General features: G+C 40.2%; 1 protein-coding gene across 10 annotated transcripts in view; it reads right to left on the bottom strand.

Moving 5' to 3' along the window:
- Positions 1 to 18,374, bottom strand: part of CHD7 (chromodomain helicase DNA binding protein 7) — a 134,069-nt gene that overhangs the window by 43,348 nt on the left and 72,347 nt on the right. For 9 of the 10 annotated variants that reach the window (XM_080378276.1, XM_080378273.1, XM_080378271.1 and 6 more), the window contains 4 exons: positions 14,220 to 14,641; positions 5,781 to 5,919; positions 2,366 to 2,503; positions 1,247 to 1,312 (listed from right to left, as the gene is read on the bottom strand). In XM_080378276.1, coding sequence (XP_080234402.1) covers positions 1,247 to 1,312; positions 2,366 to 2,503; positions 5,781 to 5,919; positions 14,220 to 14,641 — 765 coding nt within the window. The remainder of the gene's footprint in view (positions 1 to 1,246; positions 1,313 to 2,365; positions 2,504 to 5,780; positions 5,920 to 14,219; positions 14,642 to 18,374) is intronic. The other variant, XM_080378278.1, reaches the window with a different exon arrangement.

Genomic DNA, 18,374 nt, shown 5'->3' on the forward strand with positions numbered 1-18,374 from the left:
TTTGCAGGGGAGAGGAAGAAGAGAAGAATAATTGGTGAAAAACAGCTTCCAATGTAAAGACATTTATGAAAAAACCATTCTCCTCTCCTGCCTAATAGACCATCAGGACAACTAATTACTGAGTTTATATCATACAAAGTTTATCTGAAAGATAAGTCTATGGTTTAAAATATAAAATATAGCTCTGGACTTCAAAAAAATTCCTAGAAATTCTGTGTTGTAAGAGCTGCAGAAACAGGTCAAATTCAATCACAGCCAGTCATGATATTGCATGAATTTAGGTTTACAAAGCTGTTAATGATGTTATGACTGTAGTAATAAAAATACCTCACCCCACCCCGCAAACCAAAACACCACAACATAAAAGATAAAAATAAATCCATGAATAAAGGCAGCTTTCCCTCCTCCAATTTGAAAATTATCGTTTTGAGGCAAAGAAATATTTCTCGTTAACCAAGATCAACATTGAGTACCATATCTATATTCATGACCATATTAAAGACAGTTTTCTTCCCAACTGCAGTACAAGTCAGAGAATTAGGTACATGAAAGAGTCTATAAAATGCAATAATGCCCTTTTTGGAACAAGTTCTTTTTTACTTCCTACTCAGAATTGTAATAATTTGAAAGTGCAAAGACCAATCAAGTTGTGAAGCAGATTAGAACAATCTAAATCAAGTAAGAATGTAACTAGCAAGCAGGACATAACTAAAAGAGAACTACACTTAAAGGAAGTGTTTCTTTCACCATCTTAGCATAGTGAGAAGGAAGAAATTAACCACCTGTGCATGCAATACTCTTAATCACATAAAGTTGTTTTAGCTGCTAAGCACAACCATTATTAAAAAATGCAATGACTATGGGCAAGGACTTTTCTTAACTAGAAAAGGCAGAAACTTAGGATGCAGGAGAGTTCTCTCACTCCTCAAACTCCCATGAAACATCACTCTGAAGCAAACAGCACTACAGATTTCGCCCAGGTATGCATAATCGCAAAAATCAAAATTCTCATCCAAAGAAAATGTAAGAAAAGAGCAGAAGACTAAACAAGTAATCTCTTTTGTGTGTGTCTATCCAAAAGCATATTAAGTACCATCTAAAGACACTTTCAGGGAACCTCCTCTACGCAGTAAAACAGTTTTTGAATTTGGAATATCCAAGGTATCTTAAGAACTTACTAGGGATTTCAGAAATATGTTTAGCCTGCTTAAAAATATGAAGGGAAGGGGGTTTGTTTTTGTTTTACCTTTTTCTTGACTGAACGGCTACTCATGATTTTCTCCACAACAGGACCTTCAGCATCAGCAGATTCCTGTGTCATAAATACCATACAAGAGTTACGGGAGTGCATCTTTGCCACTTAAAGACTTCCTTCCTTAGAAAAACTTTAAATATTTTTTTTTGCAACAGGGGCTTAATACACAGGAGGACTTTTTCCCTCTAGCATGAGAACTTAGAGGATTCAAATAGATTCAACACCATAATAAAGGATTGAAGGATACTTGTTTAAGACCTTTTTTTACGCACTAACACAACTCCAGCACTCTCAGTAAGGCTGACATGCACAGATACACAGATATAACCACATGGGCAGTTCACCTCTCCTAAAATAACACACACTTTCACCACACAGTCTAGATATTAGAAGATGTTCAAAACCTTTATTGGCTGTGTAAATGTCCAAATGATAGCTATGAAAATTGTCTGCAACTCCCTATTGCATTAATTCACTATTGCAACTGAAGGCAAACCTACCAAATTCTCCTTCTGATAAGACACAATTAACGATGGAGGTCACATACAATATTTCACAGGGCTTAACAAATTGCCAAATGAAATAGCAAAGAACGTGTATATATTCTCCAATAGGTCATCAGTTAAGTGAAGTAGTTCTTTGAAAAAGCACTACAAAACAATGAGATTGTTACAACAGTCATTCCTACAGTATTACCCCTCATCTTATTCAAACTGTTTTATCCATCATTTACATTGCACACAGAATAAAGTGTACCCTGCTGGGTACTACAAGGCAGTAATTTCATAAAGGGGTTCTTATGGTGCCTAGCAGCAGGGGACAAGCTTGAGTGGTTTATTAAAGTCACAGAAGCCAGACCACTGAATTCACAGAAGTAAATTCAAGACTTCTAGCAGTCCAGTTTAGATTTCCTTTACGTAGAGACCAGTACTTTCAAAGAACTGTGTATCATCAACTTGTAAACAAAGTAATGAATTAATATATTCTTTAAGAATGTAAAAAGCTAATGCCTCCTGAGCACACTGTGCCAACCATGGGTGAGTATCATTCAGGAAAAGGGCCCATATTTAAATGCTGTAGTTACAGCCACTTTTCAAGTTTGTATCTAACCTGTTGCTCTGATTGAGAAGTATTTGAAGGAGAGTCTCTTCCAGCAGCATCAGCATCATCAGCCTCCTCATCTGAAATCTTGAACTCCAGGTCTTCTGTATAACGCTTCCTCTTCACCTGCCTGCTGGAGCGTCGCTTCTAAATAGAAAACATTGATATTTTTAATGAGAAACAGCACTGGTAAGCAGCAGAATAACTGAGAAAACTTCTTTGTGTTCCTCATATACAGTAGCGAATGTATAGTGAATGATACTATTTTTACAGCACCCTGGTAGAAATAGTGAAAAATCAAGGCATTACTATTCTAAATTTCTGCCTGTTAGCTGATCTTAAATTTATATCAAAAAAACCAAACCACAAAACACCAACCAACAAAAAAAAAAAAAAAGCACGCCATTTCATGCACATTGAGTTGGGAAGTGATTTATTTATTTTTTTTTTTAGTGTTACTAAAACCACATCAGAAAATTAGAAAGCATATGTATCTCAGAAAGCAATTAAAAATCACAAAGTTGCACCTCTCAATTCACATCTACAACAAACTTTGACAGATGGCCAATGCAGGAACCAAACACCACCTTGCCACAGCACAGCCCACAGTGTTGCTAAGCAGTGACAACACACGTTCTTGCTCTCCCCATCCGCCCAGTTGTACCCGGATTATCTTGTAGGGGAAATACAATGAAATATGATTTCCTCACTCCACTGACCCAACACTGTTCAGAAAGACATCCTGCAGCACAGCATGGGAAAAGACCCCAAATAGAGAACGAAAAACTTGAAACACCCCAAATTGAAAACGTGGTTTCTGTGTTACCATACCCTCATCTCCAGGAGGAAAGAAAGCTTCAGAGAAAGCACAGAAAACAAACTGTAAAATATACAGGCATGCATTTGACAGCATCTGCAACTTGATGCTCAGTGCCAGACACCATTTTCTCCAACAATGAAATTCAAATTCCCAGATAGTCTGCATCAGGTTATATATTTTGAAAAGCTGAGAGTATATGCTGCTGTGTCAACTGAGCTTCAAATATCTCAATGGACTGAGGTATATATTAAAAAAGATGTTGAATATCAACTGTTAAAAAACCTCCCATCTTTATGAATTGATACACTACTTACTTTTATATCCTTCTCAGCTTAACACAATCTTCACCAGCACATGCAAATACTTATGTAGCTTGTTTAACAGATCTATGCAGCCAGGTTTCTCAACGTACACAAAGTCAAATATTTACTTTTACATAGTTAGTCATAGTTTTTTAAAGCACAAATATCTGATGCACTTCACAAAATTAGAAATTCTTTAGCTGAAAATGAATTTTTGAGCAAAGGGTAGGTTTACATCACCCTTTTAAACAATGGTGACGTGGCTTCTACCTTTAACACAGTAACTTAAGGGGATTCCCACAAAACTGTACCAGTATTTTCACACTTGAAAACAGATACCATTTGGCAAATTTTCACCCTCATTTCCATAATCATTGATGGGAAAATACCAATTTTCTTTTGGTTCAAAGGCAAGTCTTACCATTATTTTTGGTGCCAAAAACCTTTTCTTCCATTTTCCTAATAGAAAGGATGCCTAAAATATAATGGTACTCCTCTATTTGATTTTTATTGACTTGATTAGCTTCCTGTTTCCTCTTACATCCAGACAAGGCTTTGCAATTGTTATGGATTGTTGTCAAAAACTGTGCATATGTTTACCTGCATCAGATTATCTTTTACTCATTAACTGATCTATAGATAGAAAGGTGAGTAATAGGCTCAATAATGGAATATAAAAAAACCTTTATGGTAACACACAAAAGTGTTTCTCCTCTCCAAAGATAACAATGCATCACTGTGCATTACTACATAATATCGTTACAGAAGACTCAGTATTTAACACTAAGAATGCAACGGTGTTTTAGACAAGTGCATGTGTCAGCTGGGAAATGCACAACAAGTTTATTACTTCTAGCTGTCCTAGTGTATGTGGTTGTAACCCTTCCCTAAGTTTATCCAAAGAAATGTGGGTGCAGTGTAACATTAACAGTGCAAGAAAGTATTAAGAAAATTCAACATTACCTGACATTCTTGATTACGTTTGATTAAGAAGTGATACAGATATTGTAAATACAAGTGTTAGGCTAAGTAAAAAATATTTCAAATGTAAAGTTTATCACCCAACTGAGTTTCACAGACAAAGTTTTGTCCCACTGAACTGAAAACCAGCAAACCATGCATCTATATTGCACTGTAGACAGTATATAACGTATCTGCAAATCAAGCCTAAAAACCATCAGCTCCAAAAGTTTCTTCTACTTCTTTTGTCAGCACCATTAATCAGGCTGAGATTTGTGGCACAGGACAGAAAACTTACTCTTCAAACATTTTAACATTTGCATAGTATATCTCAAATTTTTACAAATCAAAAATTAACACATTCTTCTGTTGCTGCTTTTAAATGCTCACACTTCCTTATGCTCTACATCCTTCTGGAAAATAGTAAGGGGGAAGGCATAAACCATGTTTGCATTAGGATACCACTGTTTGTAACCCCTTCACCAGGCTGCTTTGAGCATTCTTGAGTGATCATCTGTCTCAACATCTCTCGTAACTACAAGCAAGACAACCACAACTGATGTGCAACAGACAAATGGCATAGATTTTAGTAATGCCAACATGACTATTTAGGAGTCTCATACTTTCCCCATCACAATTTGCCTCTACCCCTTCACTAGGGAATTCTTATTGTTAATGCCCACTCTGACCACTGCCAGCAGAAGCAAGACACGAGCTGACCACTTCTTAACACGGCTAATGACAGAGCACATAGAAGTTGTCAGATATGCTATTTCTATTACCAGAATTTCTTTACGTGAAATAAAAGTTTGGACAGAAAGTGATAGGTGCACCATGTTCAAATTATCAACGTTAGCAGGTGACTGGCAGTCCTACAACAAGGCCCTTCATCCATTAGAGCAGCACAGTTACAAGTCCCTGACACGCACATTTCTGACAAGCATGCTCCTGCTTTGTCATGTCTTAATTCTTGATCTCAGAAGGTTTGCATAGCCAATGCAAGAAGAAACACGAGGCTTATAAGCAAGATCTCATAATGGTACATTAAGTCTACAGAACAGAAAATTCAGCACTATATTTGCAACAGTGACAGAAGAGAACACATGAAAACTCCACAGCACCATCCACGTATCTGCAGATAACAAGACTGCAAAGTGAAATTATGATGAGGAGTACTTGTTTTAATAAAATACTCGCCATGGTGATTTCCAGTTCTCACCTTCTTGGTACATCATTCTAAATGACACAGAAAATTAGTATCTCTGTAACAAAGACCATGAGAACTACCGTTTTATGCATCTAAATTGTCAAAGGCTACACTGAACTTGCATAACAGCATTACCTGAACCCCTGGGTCATCTTCATCTTCAGGATGAGGTGACGGTGGTGGAGTTTTTTCCAAATCTGAGTTTTCAGAACCTTCCTTTCCCTTGTTAACCTTTTTCTTTGCAGCACTAGTTTCTGAATCCGGTTTCTTGCTACTGAAACAGAGGTATCTTTAATTAATATTTGTACAAAAATGTAAGTAAAAGGTGCTTAACAAAGTATTAATCTGCAAGATGTTTGTTTTCAGTGAGTTCATTATTTTCAAATGCCTTCCTTGTTAAAAGTATTTAAGCATAATTGTAAAATCAGTGATGCGTTTGCCATCACTATACATTTCCCATTCCTTAACATTAGACACCTTGCTTTTTTCCTTCAAGATTTTAGACAGTGACACTGAATATGTATTAAACAAGAAACTAAAAACGACACTGGAAAGGAAGAGCTGCTCTCTTCAGAACCTGTGCTTTCTGAAAGCGGTGTTTGGGCAGCCTGACACATGTGAGGAGAAACAGGATTATGCATGCACTTATCTTGGTATTAACTGTGTGGACCAGGTGAGCAGAACCAGAGGAAGCGTTACCAAAACAAAGGACCAAATGTGAAAATTCTTCATTTTCTTCTACCATCCCTGCTATTTCCAAGCTGGAAAGGCGCTTTTGTGTCAGCTCTGGGGGTACCCATACAGCCTCAATGCATACAACTGCAGCTTGCACAGGGGGAAAAAAACCACCCAGCTGCTATCTCAGCATCGATGCGATACTAGAAAGCTATATCCACTGACAGTAGAAAAAGGCTTTAGGGGGGTGTTTCTCCCCTTCTCCCCCATGAAACCATTCACCACCTGAGAAGCTGGGAACCCATCTCTCCAATTGCACACAGAGGCCTGGAAATGGGTGAGGATGCACATACCAAAATACAGCTTTAAATACACTGTCACGGAGTCACACACTGAGACTGTCTTCAGCATCGCGGGGTAAAATTTTTAAATGGCAACAAAGAAGAATCGATGGTACGAGTTAGTAATTTTAAGCACATCAGCCTTTGAGTCTTGTGTGGGTCTTCGCTAGCCTTTTTTCCCCTCTGTGGTCAGCCTCCCCCCCCGGCCTGTTACTGATTTGACAGGCTGGTTGTGGAAAGTTGCTGAGATGTTTAAGAGCGGAGTAGAGTTATGTGCTGGTATCTGACAAATGGCAAGCACAGGTCACCAAATGTTATGTCAGCCACTTTTATAGGGCTTCTGCACCCTCAACATTTTAATTTCATACCCGTGATGCTGCCCGGGGTTTGGTTTTCCTTCATAATCCCCAGCCCCGGAACTTCTCAAACAAACACCAGCTTTAAGCTTGTTCATGTTGATCAGTGCATTGGCCCACTGAAAGCGTGTTCTGGAGCCATAATGTAAAATCCTTAAATATGGTTACATGTCACTTTGGGACTGGGACAACGCAGTTGTGGCATTATCCTCTTTCATCGCCTGCGTTTCAACTAATGCTGATTTTAAAATACATGTAGAAAAAAAAACCCTGACAAGTGAAAAGACCGCGAGTTTTTAAAATGACTTTGTATCACTGAAAAATTACAGGGCCAACACAGCTTTCCTCTCAAAAAAAACACCTCAAACTGTGACAATTAAAAAAAAAAAAAAAGAGAGAGAGAAAAGAAAAAGAAAGCAAAGGGGGGGAGGGGCGCGGAGTTTGACACCGCGGGAAGAGCGCGGACACGAGCCAAGCCCTTGGGAAAGGCGGAGGCGCGGCGCGCGCGGCCGGCCCTCCCTCCTCCCTCCCTCCCTCGCGGCCTCCCTCGGGCGCGGGCCGCGCGCGGGCCGCGGCTCCCCTCACGGCGTTTGTTTCCGCTCTAGCTGCCACCAATGGCACAAAGCCGCAGCTGAAGCGGGGCCCCTTGCCTTTCATCCGCGCGCCGAGAGCGCTCCCGTCGCCCCGGCAACCCGCGGCCACGTGACCAGCACCTGCTCCGCTGGCTGGCGGCCACCGACTGCAGCCATCTGCTTCCCTCAATCAGCGCCCGGGCGCTGCCGGCACCTGCGCGGCCGCGGCCTGTGCCCCCCCGCCCCGCTCCCCCGCGCACCCCCGCCGCCTTTCATCAAATCACCGCGAAACCGCTTCCAAAAAGAAAAAAAAAAAAGGAGGAAAAAAAGCAACAACAACAACAAAAAACCCAACCAACAAACCAACCAACAAACAAACTTTACATATTTCTCGGATTTGTTCAAATCAAAGGTAAGCCCGTCGGGGCGCTGGCCGGCCGCCAGGTGAAGTGAGCTGACAGGCGGGCGCTTTGCGCCCCTGACCCCCGTAAATCAGAGCAAGGCGCGCAATTAAGTTTAGTAATCGTTACCATGCCCCGGGTGCACCACCGCCTATGAATAACAGGCTTAAAGTCGGGAAGAATAGCGTGGCCTAGGTCTGATAGAACGTCAATTTGCTGAAAGGCCAGGCCGCACTAACGAGGGCCCGCCGGCCCTGGGCCGCCCGCCTGCCATCGCACTCCCCGGCGCTCGCCGCGGCCCAGACAAAGGCCCTGCCAGCGGCTCCGGCACTGCCGGCAGGTCCACCCCGACAAAGGTTTCTTTCTAGCCTCTGTTAAGACCTTTCCCCGCTCGCAGCGGCAGGGGCTTCAAGCTAAGAGTATTTTGTGACCTATATATACCCCCGAGCCATGCCCCAGCACACCGAGTCACTCTCACTATCACAGACGCAGGTGAAGTGATTCGCACGCAAGTTTCACATCTGCCCCCTCGCCAGGCCAGTTAGAAATGGACACACGAAAGAGCCACCAACTTCGGAAGAACAAAGCCCATGTGCAGCTCCACCAGGAAATTTTAAGTTCTAAATTCAGCAGAAGAACTGCTCTTTTTAAATGCACAGCTACAGTTTCTTTCAAGGAAAGAAAAGAAGGTGAAGTACAAAAAAGCCATAGAGGAACGGCACCATCCCTTTGAGGGAGGCAACACACTGCTTCCCAGTGCATCACGCACCCAGGAGGCTTCCCCCAGCCAGTGGGAGCACCAGCTTCCTCCAGTTGTCAGCAAGTGTTCCTCTCCCTCTTCCCACTGAGCCAATGTGATTTGTTCCCGACGATTACATGTACCCACTTTTGACTCAGCCTTCCCACCTCCCAGCAGATCATACTCGGGCCATTCAGGAAAGATGTTAGCCTGCACTAGAATTACCCTTCCACGTGTAAGTACAGGCAGGTTAAAACCTGATCTTAAGAGACTCTGCCGTTGCCATTAGGGTCTGTGTGTCAATGCTTAACTCTGGATGCGCATCTGATAGTACTTCACAAATTTGGCAGCCAGGCAGGCAAACTGTAATATACACATTTAGACAACTCTCTCTCATTTGTTTTCACACACGCATGATTGCAAAATTCAGCCAAGTCCCACTAGAGCAAAGCTAGTGTCCAGTCCCAAAACAAGAACTAGAAATCTGTGAGAAACTGAAAGTACTATTTGCCACACACAAAACACTAAAATATTTTAAAACTGTCACCTAAAGCTAGTCCTTCTATTCAAGCGATATAAACACCAACAGATGAGATGTCATACGACCTAGCTGTCCAACACCACTTTCTGATTTCATCCTCTTATCCCCAAGGACTGCCCAGCATACTGACCGAAGGGGATGTGTAAGATGACAACCTGCAGAAGGCCAGACGGGTGAATGACACGAAGGAAAATGGGCCGAGGAGGAAAACAGTAAGTAGGACAACTGAAAGGAAAGCTTGAATTACAATTTGAGAACAAGCACCCAAACTCTGACAAAGTGTTTTGTGTCAGTTAGTCAAGCAGCCACCTACAGAGCTAGGTCAAACTATAGGACTTACCAGGCCAAACCATCCAACTCAAGAATACCCCAAAAGGCATGGCATGCTTTGCCGGATTAAGAGGGGAAGTAATTAGCCTGTACGTTTACACTGGGCAACTTACCTCACCTGATCTGGGTAACTGACAGATCTGTTTATTAGTGTAATTTATGATGGCTATCAGGATTTGGATTATGCCTTTTTCTACAATTTAAAGACATAAAATAAGTCAGAAAGACTATTGATCACTATTTCACTGTTTGGGAACACTGTCCTGTGACAAATTCATGATTACAACCTGGCTTAGGGAAAACAAAAAGTTACACATCCACTGTGGAGCATCAAAACCATTAAAAAAAATAATCCCACCCTCACAAAATGTCAGAGCTGTAAGAATTTCTCTACCTGCCTTACCTGAGGCAAAATCTATTTTTTTAAAACCTCCTAGCGTAATCAAAATGTTTTGGGTTTTATTTTTCAGATCAGTTTTTACATGTCACAAACGTGGGAAAAAAAAACAGCACAGTGAGGTTTTTTCCAGCCTGAAAACTCAGCCAAATTTGTATTTGAGTACGCTTTGGTAACAGCAAAGCCCACAAGGCCTGCCTGCAGCAAAGGTAAGTATCTGGCAGCTGAGCTGGTTCAAAAGGGAGGTGAGGACAAGGTGTGAACAGGAACAGCCTCAGTGGACACGCACATGGAAATCTCGCACGATTTCCTGTTCTATCCCACAGGCAGCCCCCTTCCTGCCTTGCTCAGGATGATCTGAGCTCGGGAGTGGAAACTACCACCACCGCCCCGGGACCTCGCTTCCTGTCCTCCAGCTCCCGAGGGTGCTGTGTGCTGCTGTCCACACCGCTCCCCCAGTGCAGCAGCCTCTTCCCACTTCCGCGGCCAGGAGCCATCCCCTTTCCGATACAACAAACAGCGCATCTGTGCGCCAAAAAAGATAAGAGCAGCCCTGCAAAGCACAGCACACTGCTTTGAGGAGATGGGAGGAGGGACAAGCTCCTGCAAAAAGCTACCATTTGGCCCTCACAAATAATTACTGCTTCTCCCACTGTAATCGGTGGCCACTCTCTAGGGTTTCATAGGAAGCAGCAGGAGAGAGATCAGCTGTGCTGCAGTGTGATCTTCTCAAACAGGTGGTCCTCATCTCCTCCAGGGACAGGCACAGGAGGAACAGACATCTGAGCCATGACTTTGCAATTCAGTGAGACTACTTCCCTTTCCCTGTTCATTTACTTTTAGAAAAAGCTACCTACTTTGCATGCACCTGAAGCTGGCTCTGTGACATTAAGAGCCCACAGAATACTTAAGCCTTAGCACTCCCACTATTTAATAAAAACCCTTTATTTGTGATCCTAGGTATACATACATTTTGCTTTCAGACCCATCTAGTTTGCTCCACAATAGATTAGTTTTGCAAATATATTTTTTTTTCTAGCCACCACTGTATTTGTCATTCTGTATTGGCAGGATTGGGCTAATATTCGTTAGAAGTTTAACAGTACAATATTACTGTGTGATCTTTCTTTCAAGATCACCAAGTATGCAGTATAATGTACCAGAAGCCCATTTGGGTGTTTTCTTTCTTTTTAAGATGCTATGGGGGACACAATTCAGACAAGCATGAAATTAATCAGCTTCTTCCATTCTCCATTCTGACTGTTGTCCCTCACATGAAGGTGCATTTCAGCGAGGCAGGCTGCTCATTTTGTCACAACTAACACCAAAGATAGAGGAGATGTGAAAGATAAAAGTTTCTGGGGTTTTGTTGTTTGTGTAATAACTGTTAGTCAAAACTGGAAGTGAAATAACAGGGTTATATTATGAGCTATAATAAATTACAAAAATGTAATAAACAAAATGTTTTAAGAGACTTAAAGACCGGATTTTTTATCTATGTGTATACTCTAATACAGCCTGTGTCAAAATTAACTATCAAGGACTTGTTATGCTCTATCCAAAAAACTGTGGCTCTTCAATGAATACGTTTTCTATGTCTGTCTTTATTTACCTGAATTTTATGTAAGTGCAAAACTCTTCTGTTAAAACTGATCAGCTTATTCAGGAATGAAAACCGTTAGTTTTGCACAGCATTTAGAAATTAAAAATCACACTACTTTCAATGCTTAGAAGGAAAATACTGAGCAATAGAAACAGTAATAGTAAACACATGCCAGATACTAACTTTATCAAAATATTTTACTTCTACATAATCATCCATAATCTATATTAGCTTGCATTAATCTCACTCATCTCGGCTACTGTAATACTTCCTTTCTGGAGTCAGTGCTGCTGAAATACTGTGGCTCAAATGATTAAACGTTTGGACTGTTGATTTATTTGAAAACTTGATTCAATGATCTGTCACTGGACAGGTTCTCCAGTCTGTGATGTTACCAAAGTAAGCAAGTTTCTTTCACCAACTTAAAATTCTTTGGCAGCACATTATCACAACACAGCTTCAGAGTTCTTCAGAGAAGTTTGATACTGAAGCTGACAAGACCACAAAATGAGAATAACCTTGTTTTCAAGAGAGCATTTGGTAACAGAGACACGAGCCCATTATGGGAAAAGTAGGACTCTCTCCACACCCCTGAGTAAGCATAAGAACAGCAAATGCTCTTAATGCTGCTCCAAAAATGTTTCTCTCACAGGTAAAACAACAGGGCTTAGTACTTACTAGAACACTGTAAGTCATCTAGCCACCCAGGGACAAGAGTTATTGCATGGGAAAGAAGATAAAAGACTCCTACAAACACAACCACCCAGGGACAAGAGTCACTGTAGGGAAAGAAGATGAAGACTCTCCTACAAATACAACTAAGCAAGCAGTGATTTATTCCTTCAAAGGAAACGCTGCTCGTTTAACCTGCATGGCATGTCCCAAGATTTAGAGAAGATGCGCAAAGAGATACTAGGATTGAGTGGATGGGACAGACCAGCTCTGAGGTCTGACATCCAGCACAGGCACAGGAACCCAGGCATGTTTTTGAGGCAGACTCCTTCTAACCACTGCTTATTAAACAAAGCTTCACTGTAGTCAAGACCTTGTAAAACCGCACTAATTAGGAAGTCCTACAGTAAAGCTTTTTTAATTTCTGGTGGCAAAAATTGCTGGGAGATGCTCAATACCAAGTAATATGGCCTGGTCAGCCTTTAAACCTGTGAGTATAGGGAAATGGAACAAAACGGTTACTTTAGCTGATACAGTATTTTGGTTTCAAAAACACATAGTAGGAGATAGACAACTTAAGAGAGATTTTGCAAGATGTGAATTGCTATGTATGTAAACCCCATCCTTGGAACAGTCCGGAATGCAGCCGAAGTAACTTCTGCAATACGGATAGGCTGATCAACTGTAATTTACTGAAACGTTAATATAACCCGTTCAGGGAAACATTTGATTTTACAAGCCAGCATTTATAAATCCTTCAGGAAACATCATCTCTGCCAATATAGAAACTTCTCTTTCTTACTGAAAGAACAAGTAACGTCTTACTGTCCATGCCTCATTTAGCCATATAGCTATATCAGACCTAACCAACAGTCAGCCTTGTAGAATATATGCAAAGCTGATTCATTAACTGCAATTTTTAAACCCTAATACAAATGGATTTTGCAAACTGATTTGGATTAACCAAGTCTGGCTGTGCTTCCATCTGGAAGTTATATTTTATAACACTAGCCACATCTTGAAAAACAGATTCAGATGTTTGGAACAAATTCAGAACAGTTGTAAGAAATTCTAGGTACAAATGAAAAAAAAAAGAAAAAGCTTTAATGTCTTTTTCCTCTCAGTTTTATTTCAAGTAGGCATTTATAATGATGGTGTTTAGGGAATTGAGGGGTAAGGAAAGAATCTGTGTTATTATCTATGACGCATTACTCATGTGTAACAGCAGTTTGTTCTTTCTCTTACTATTCTGTAGCATTTTAAGCCTATCCTGATAAAGGGACATGATGCTGAATGAAAACAGTTAGGAAAGAGGGTTGAAGCATCTGGTCCATCCACAAAGATTTTCTGCTATGAAAACTGTCTTTACATGCAATAGCAAAATGAATGTAGTCCCTACAGTGAGAATACATCAATATCCATATAAAAATGCCTTTTTAACAGCAGAGCTTATAGCCCATGGGTTGTGTCAGTCTAAAACACTGTCTGTAAGGGTTGTACAACTTGTAACAACGCTAAGTACCTAACTTTAGAGAAAAACATCATCAAACCTTTTACTCTAAGTCTTAATCTCTGGATTTGGTCAAACCTACGTTAACATTGAAGCAATTCAATTTCTTAATACACAAACCACACATGAGGACAGATGAGCATCAGAAGAGAAAGAGCTAGTTTTGAAATCTAATGCATCCAGAAATCTTTATGCCTTGAAAAGAAAAATTAACCCTTTGCCTTTCCAGCTTGTTTAAAATAACTGTGAAGCCATAAACAGGAAAGCCAAACAAGAGAAATGTGCCCAAGTTCCTCAAAAACATGATGCTGTAGATAGTAGCAAGCAAACGATAGAACAAGATTTCCTCTCCACCCACACCTTTTAGACCAGATGCTCTAGAAATCCCACAGACAGACTGGTTTTCTCTGATTGCGTACAGAAGTTTCCTGACTTACCTAGCCTTCTTGCTGGTCTTGGGTTTTGGCGCGGTATTTTTTGCTTTCTTTTCCTTTGGCTCTTTAGGGGTCTTAGGGACTTTGGGGGTCTTGGGTTCCTTCTTTTCCTTGGGTTCTTTAGGATCCTTAGGTTCTTTTTTTGCCTTGGGCTTTTTCTTTTTCTTCTTCTCTTCTTGGGAGCAATCCACTGAGTTTCTGCTTAGATTCTGGCTGTCAAGTCCCCCAGGAAAGTCCTCCTTACCAAAACCTTTACTGGGACCTTCTGCAGCAATATGATTGTTTTTCTTTTTCTTTTTCTTTTGCTGTGGCTGCGGCTCAATTGATGGCAGATAATCATCACTTTTCACTAGCTGGGTATTCGGTCCGCTAACCTGAGTCATATCCGGCACTGGTTTCTCTAAAAAGGGTTCCGACGGAGAATGCTGAGAGAGAGACAAACAGAAATAAATTTGTAGATTTGCAACCTTGATTTCTAGAACTTTGCTCTTTTGGAGCAAGAGGTTACAGAGGGAGAAAATACTAAGCAGAAGATTAACCTAGTAGCATATCTGAAACACTGTAAACCAGTAAAAACCCAAAGCTTTCTGCAGTTAAAACAGTAGCAAAATAACCAGAAAAGGGCAAATTACTCTAAAGCTGGTATATAAAGTAGAAGTACAGAAAATATTTACAGCTGTCAACATTTAGATGCAAAAGGAAATCAATTGTTACTTCAAATATTTCAGAATAGTTGTTAGTAGAATTAGTAACTTGTTACAAATTATTTAGTTGCACTGGAATTTTGTCCTCCAGGAAAAAAATTCTTAAAGTTTGTTTCTAGACATGCAAAGGAAAATGAAAGTATATTCACAGGCTGTATTTATAAAAAAAATAATCAAAGCAATTTACATTGGTTCAGCTGTGACAGAAGGTATTTTGATCAGTACATGAAGGATTGAGCCACTTTAAAACATAATATAATGTTACATTTTATGTCAAAGATCCACAGCTCCTAATTGTAACAAACAGATTTGTTCCTGCTACAGATTGGACAGAGAACTACCTTAAGTGTTTGTGAACCTGCAAAAACATCCCAATTCAAAGTCTGTATAGTGCATCAGGTTTATACCAGACTTAAAAAATGAAAACTTACATTTAATTACACAAATGTCAAGTGTCTGGACTAAACATATTGGATATATCTGCAACTTTTCTCCTCTTAATCGTTCTCTTCTACACAAAGATCCATGAGTTTGCAGTGAAAAATTGTCTAAGATCTACCATGACTTTGCAGCGTATCAAAGCTCTAACCTGCCTCTCCTCACAGCCTGCCCATGGTTATAAATGCAGATCAACAGTGCTTCTCAAGAAGAAAAATAATAGCACGACACTGTACTGATGCTCTCTTGCAACTGCATATACAGTCAGGTCATTTTCCCATCTTCTCTCTCTCTCTCTCTCTCTTCTTTTTCACTTTTCTAAAAATTAAGTCTGGATGATTCTAGGCAGAAAAGCTCCCTATTAGCTGTGGTCACAAAGTCTAGCCATTTGAGATGTTTGATCAATCGAACTGGGGAGAAGAAAGGTTTATAGCATATCAGAATTTTACTTCTAGGAATAGCAGTGCCTGTGTAACTGTTTGTGATGTTATCCACATTTCCTTTTCTCCACTCTTTCTTCAGACAGCACTTGCTTAGGACTGGCAAGCATGCAAATGAATGACTGCAAATCCAGTCCCTGAGCATAAGAAGAACTGATGGGCATACACTGACATACACTTCAGCCACCTGCATCTAAAAAGCAATGCACTTAAGATTTAGGAAGTAAAATTCTTAATATCATTATACAAGAAAGCGAATGCATATATATTTTTCCAAGTATATTAATATAGATTTCTGAATGTAAACAAAGTGAACCAGTGCAGTCCTATTTTCAGCATTTCTTTACAGCAGCAAAAAAATGCTGTTCCCTGAATATACTCAGATACTCGGAAGCGACCCAAGCAGCAGAAGGAGCAAGGCTGTCAAGAAGTGAAAACAACTCTTCATTGCTGTCTGGGAGAGGTTTCAACAGTACAAGCTTGATGCTACAGTTCTTCATGGAAGAGACTCCAGGACAAGAGAAGGTGGCCTATGTGACGAACTGAAGATTTGGGTCCATGTGGCTTAACCAAAAACTTCCAGGGTGACTTCTGCATGTTTCTATCCTCCACCTGTTTACTAAGATGCTTTTTAGTGCAACAGGGTCTTAGTTGCAGTGAAAGCTCAACTCTAACACAAACCTGATGCACCCACTGCATTAGCGCCACATCAATCGGCCTCACCTCAAAGGCAATCTTACGTTATGTATCCTGAAGTATGAACCAACACCTCTTCTAGAAATTTGTAGTCACCAAACACTTGCCTATCTTCATGCTGGAAAGTTCACAGAGACTGGGTATCTGTACAGAAAATGCTGATCCCAGGAAGTCCGTGGTGCCAATGAGTTTTACAGTCCAATTATGCATTACATAAAGTCAAGTTATTTTAAAATCTTCTAATTGGTTTTGAATTTGGTTGACTGAATTGAATTGAATGTCTCCTCAGATTTGTTCTGTGACACAGAACAGAACTGTCTTCTCCCTCAGACCATTACGTATTTGTACTGTCTAACACTTATTTTTAGGTTGGAAGAGACAGGAATGTCACACAGATCACCTGTAAGTACTTCTTATACATCGGTTTTCAGACCAGTACTTTTAACCTGCATTTTCCCAAGGTAGTCAACATATTTCTATATTATCTGCCATTTCACATCTCACCTATGTTTTTCAGAGACCTTGTGTGCAAGTTTCATCAGTCTTCACTGAGCTGTCCACTGCCATACTCAGTCCTCTTTTTATATACTGTTCCCTTGCTGTATCTAACTTAGAAGAAATGCAAGTTATTCCTTCCATGGTTTGTAAAATTTGTGTTGAGCAAGTACCTTGTGTTTGGCAGTACAGCATTTGTTTGCCATGGTGAGACTTTTACAACTATCTACAAGCTTGTGTATAAGGCACAACTTCCTAGAATAAACTAGAATTGGTAGTTTAATTTATTTTTCTTTGTCTTAAGCCTGTGAAGCAGCCAAGCCAACAAATATTAAAAACCACAAGATATCCAGTAAGGCCAAGTAAATGTAATTCTATAAAATCTTCAAGGTTGTACCTTCACTGGAGATATGACTGTGTCAGTGAAATCAATATGAAGTTTTATACATGCTTGTGTATGCTCATTATCTTTTCAATCTACTTAAAAAAATTAATACTTGTCTCCTTTCTAAGATTTGTAGGTTGTTTTTTTTGTTTGTTTGCTTGCTTATTTTAGAAGTCTGAACAACAGCTTTTAGTGCAGTTATAAGGAAATCTGAAGGTAAGGCAGACAGCTTTCCAAGCCTCTACAACAGCTATGTCAGCCCCTCATGATCTGACATTTGTAGTTTTAATGTAAGGTCTGGTCAGAAGGTAAAGCACCGAGAATGGCAGCCGCGATTGTTGTCACACTGTAGTACTCAGTAACTCATTCTGGAAGATGGCATCTTATGAAAATCCAGATTTTTACCACCTCAAAGAGCTTACCCACAAGATTCATTCACAGGCTCTGAAACAACTTAGACTATAGATTAGACTCAAATGTTATGCATGAAACAAATATTAAAGAAGAAAACCTTACTGCCTTTTATTTACAGTACCAAGTTATATACACTACCAAGCATGCAAATTAAAATACTATGGTTTTTATTCATATCGTCCCCAAAACATCAAGCTACAAAAAGCCAACTCTGCCCTAATTAGGCTTCACTTATATCTCCCATTACTTGAAAATACATTACTTTTGCCATATTCCACTCCCTTTGCAGTTTGGCACATTTTGTAAATCACTTATATGTGATCATTTAAAGTGTAGCACTCTTTCAAAGAAACGGGTGTGATTATTTTTCTAGGAAGTCTGTGCCTACACTTTCCCAATATGCTAAAACAGTTTATCCCTAACTGACAACCCCACATTGCTCCCTAGTGTGAAGCTGTGTAGGAGCAGCACAAACCTAGTGAGAAAAGGAGATCGGAAACAGCTTGAAAGATGCATTTTCTTACCCCAAACCAGTTATCTGCTCTTTCTTAAGGGAGAAAAGGAAAAAAGAACAGGCTTTCACTAG

Source organism: Falco punctatus, assembly GCF_963210335.1.
Source record: "Falco punctatus genome assembly, chromosome: 3".
Lineage (NCBI taxonomy): Eukaryota > Metazoa > Chordata > Aves > Falconiformes > Falconidae > Falco > Falco punctatus.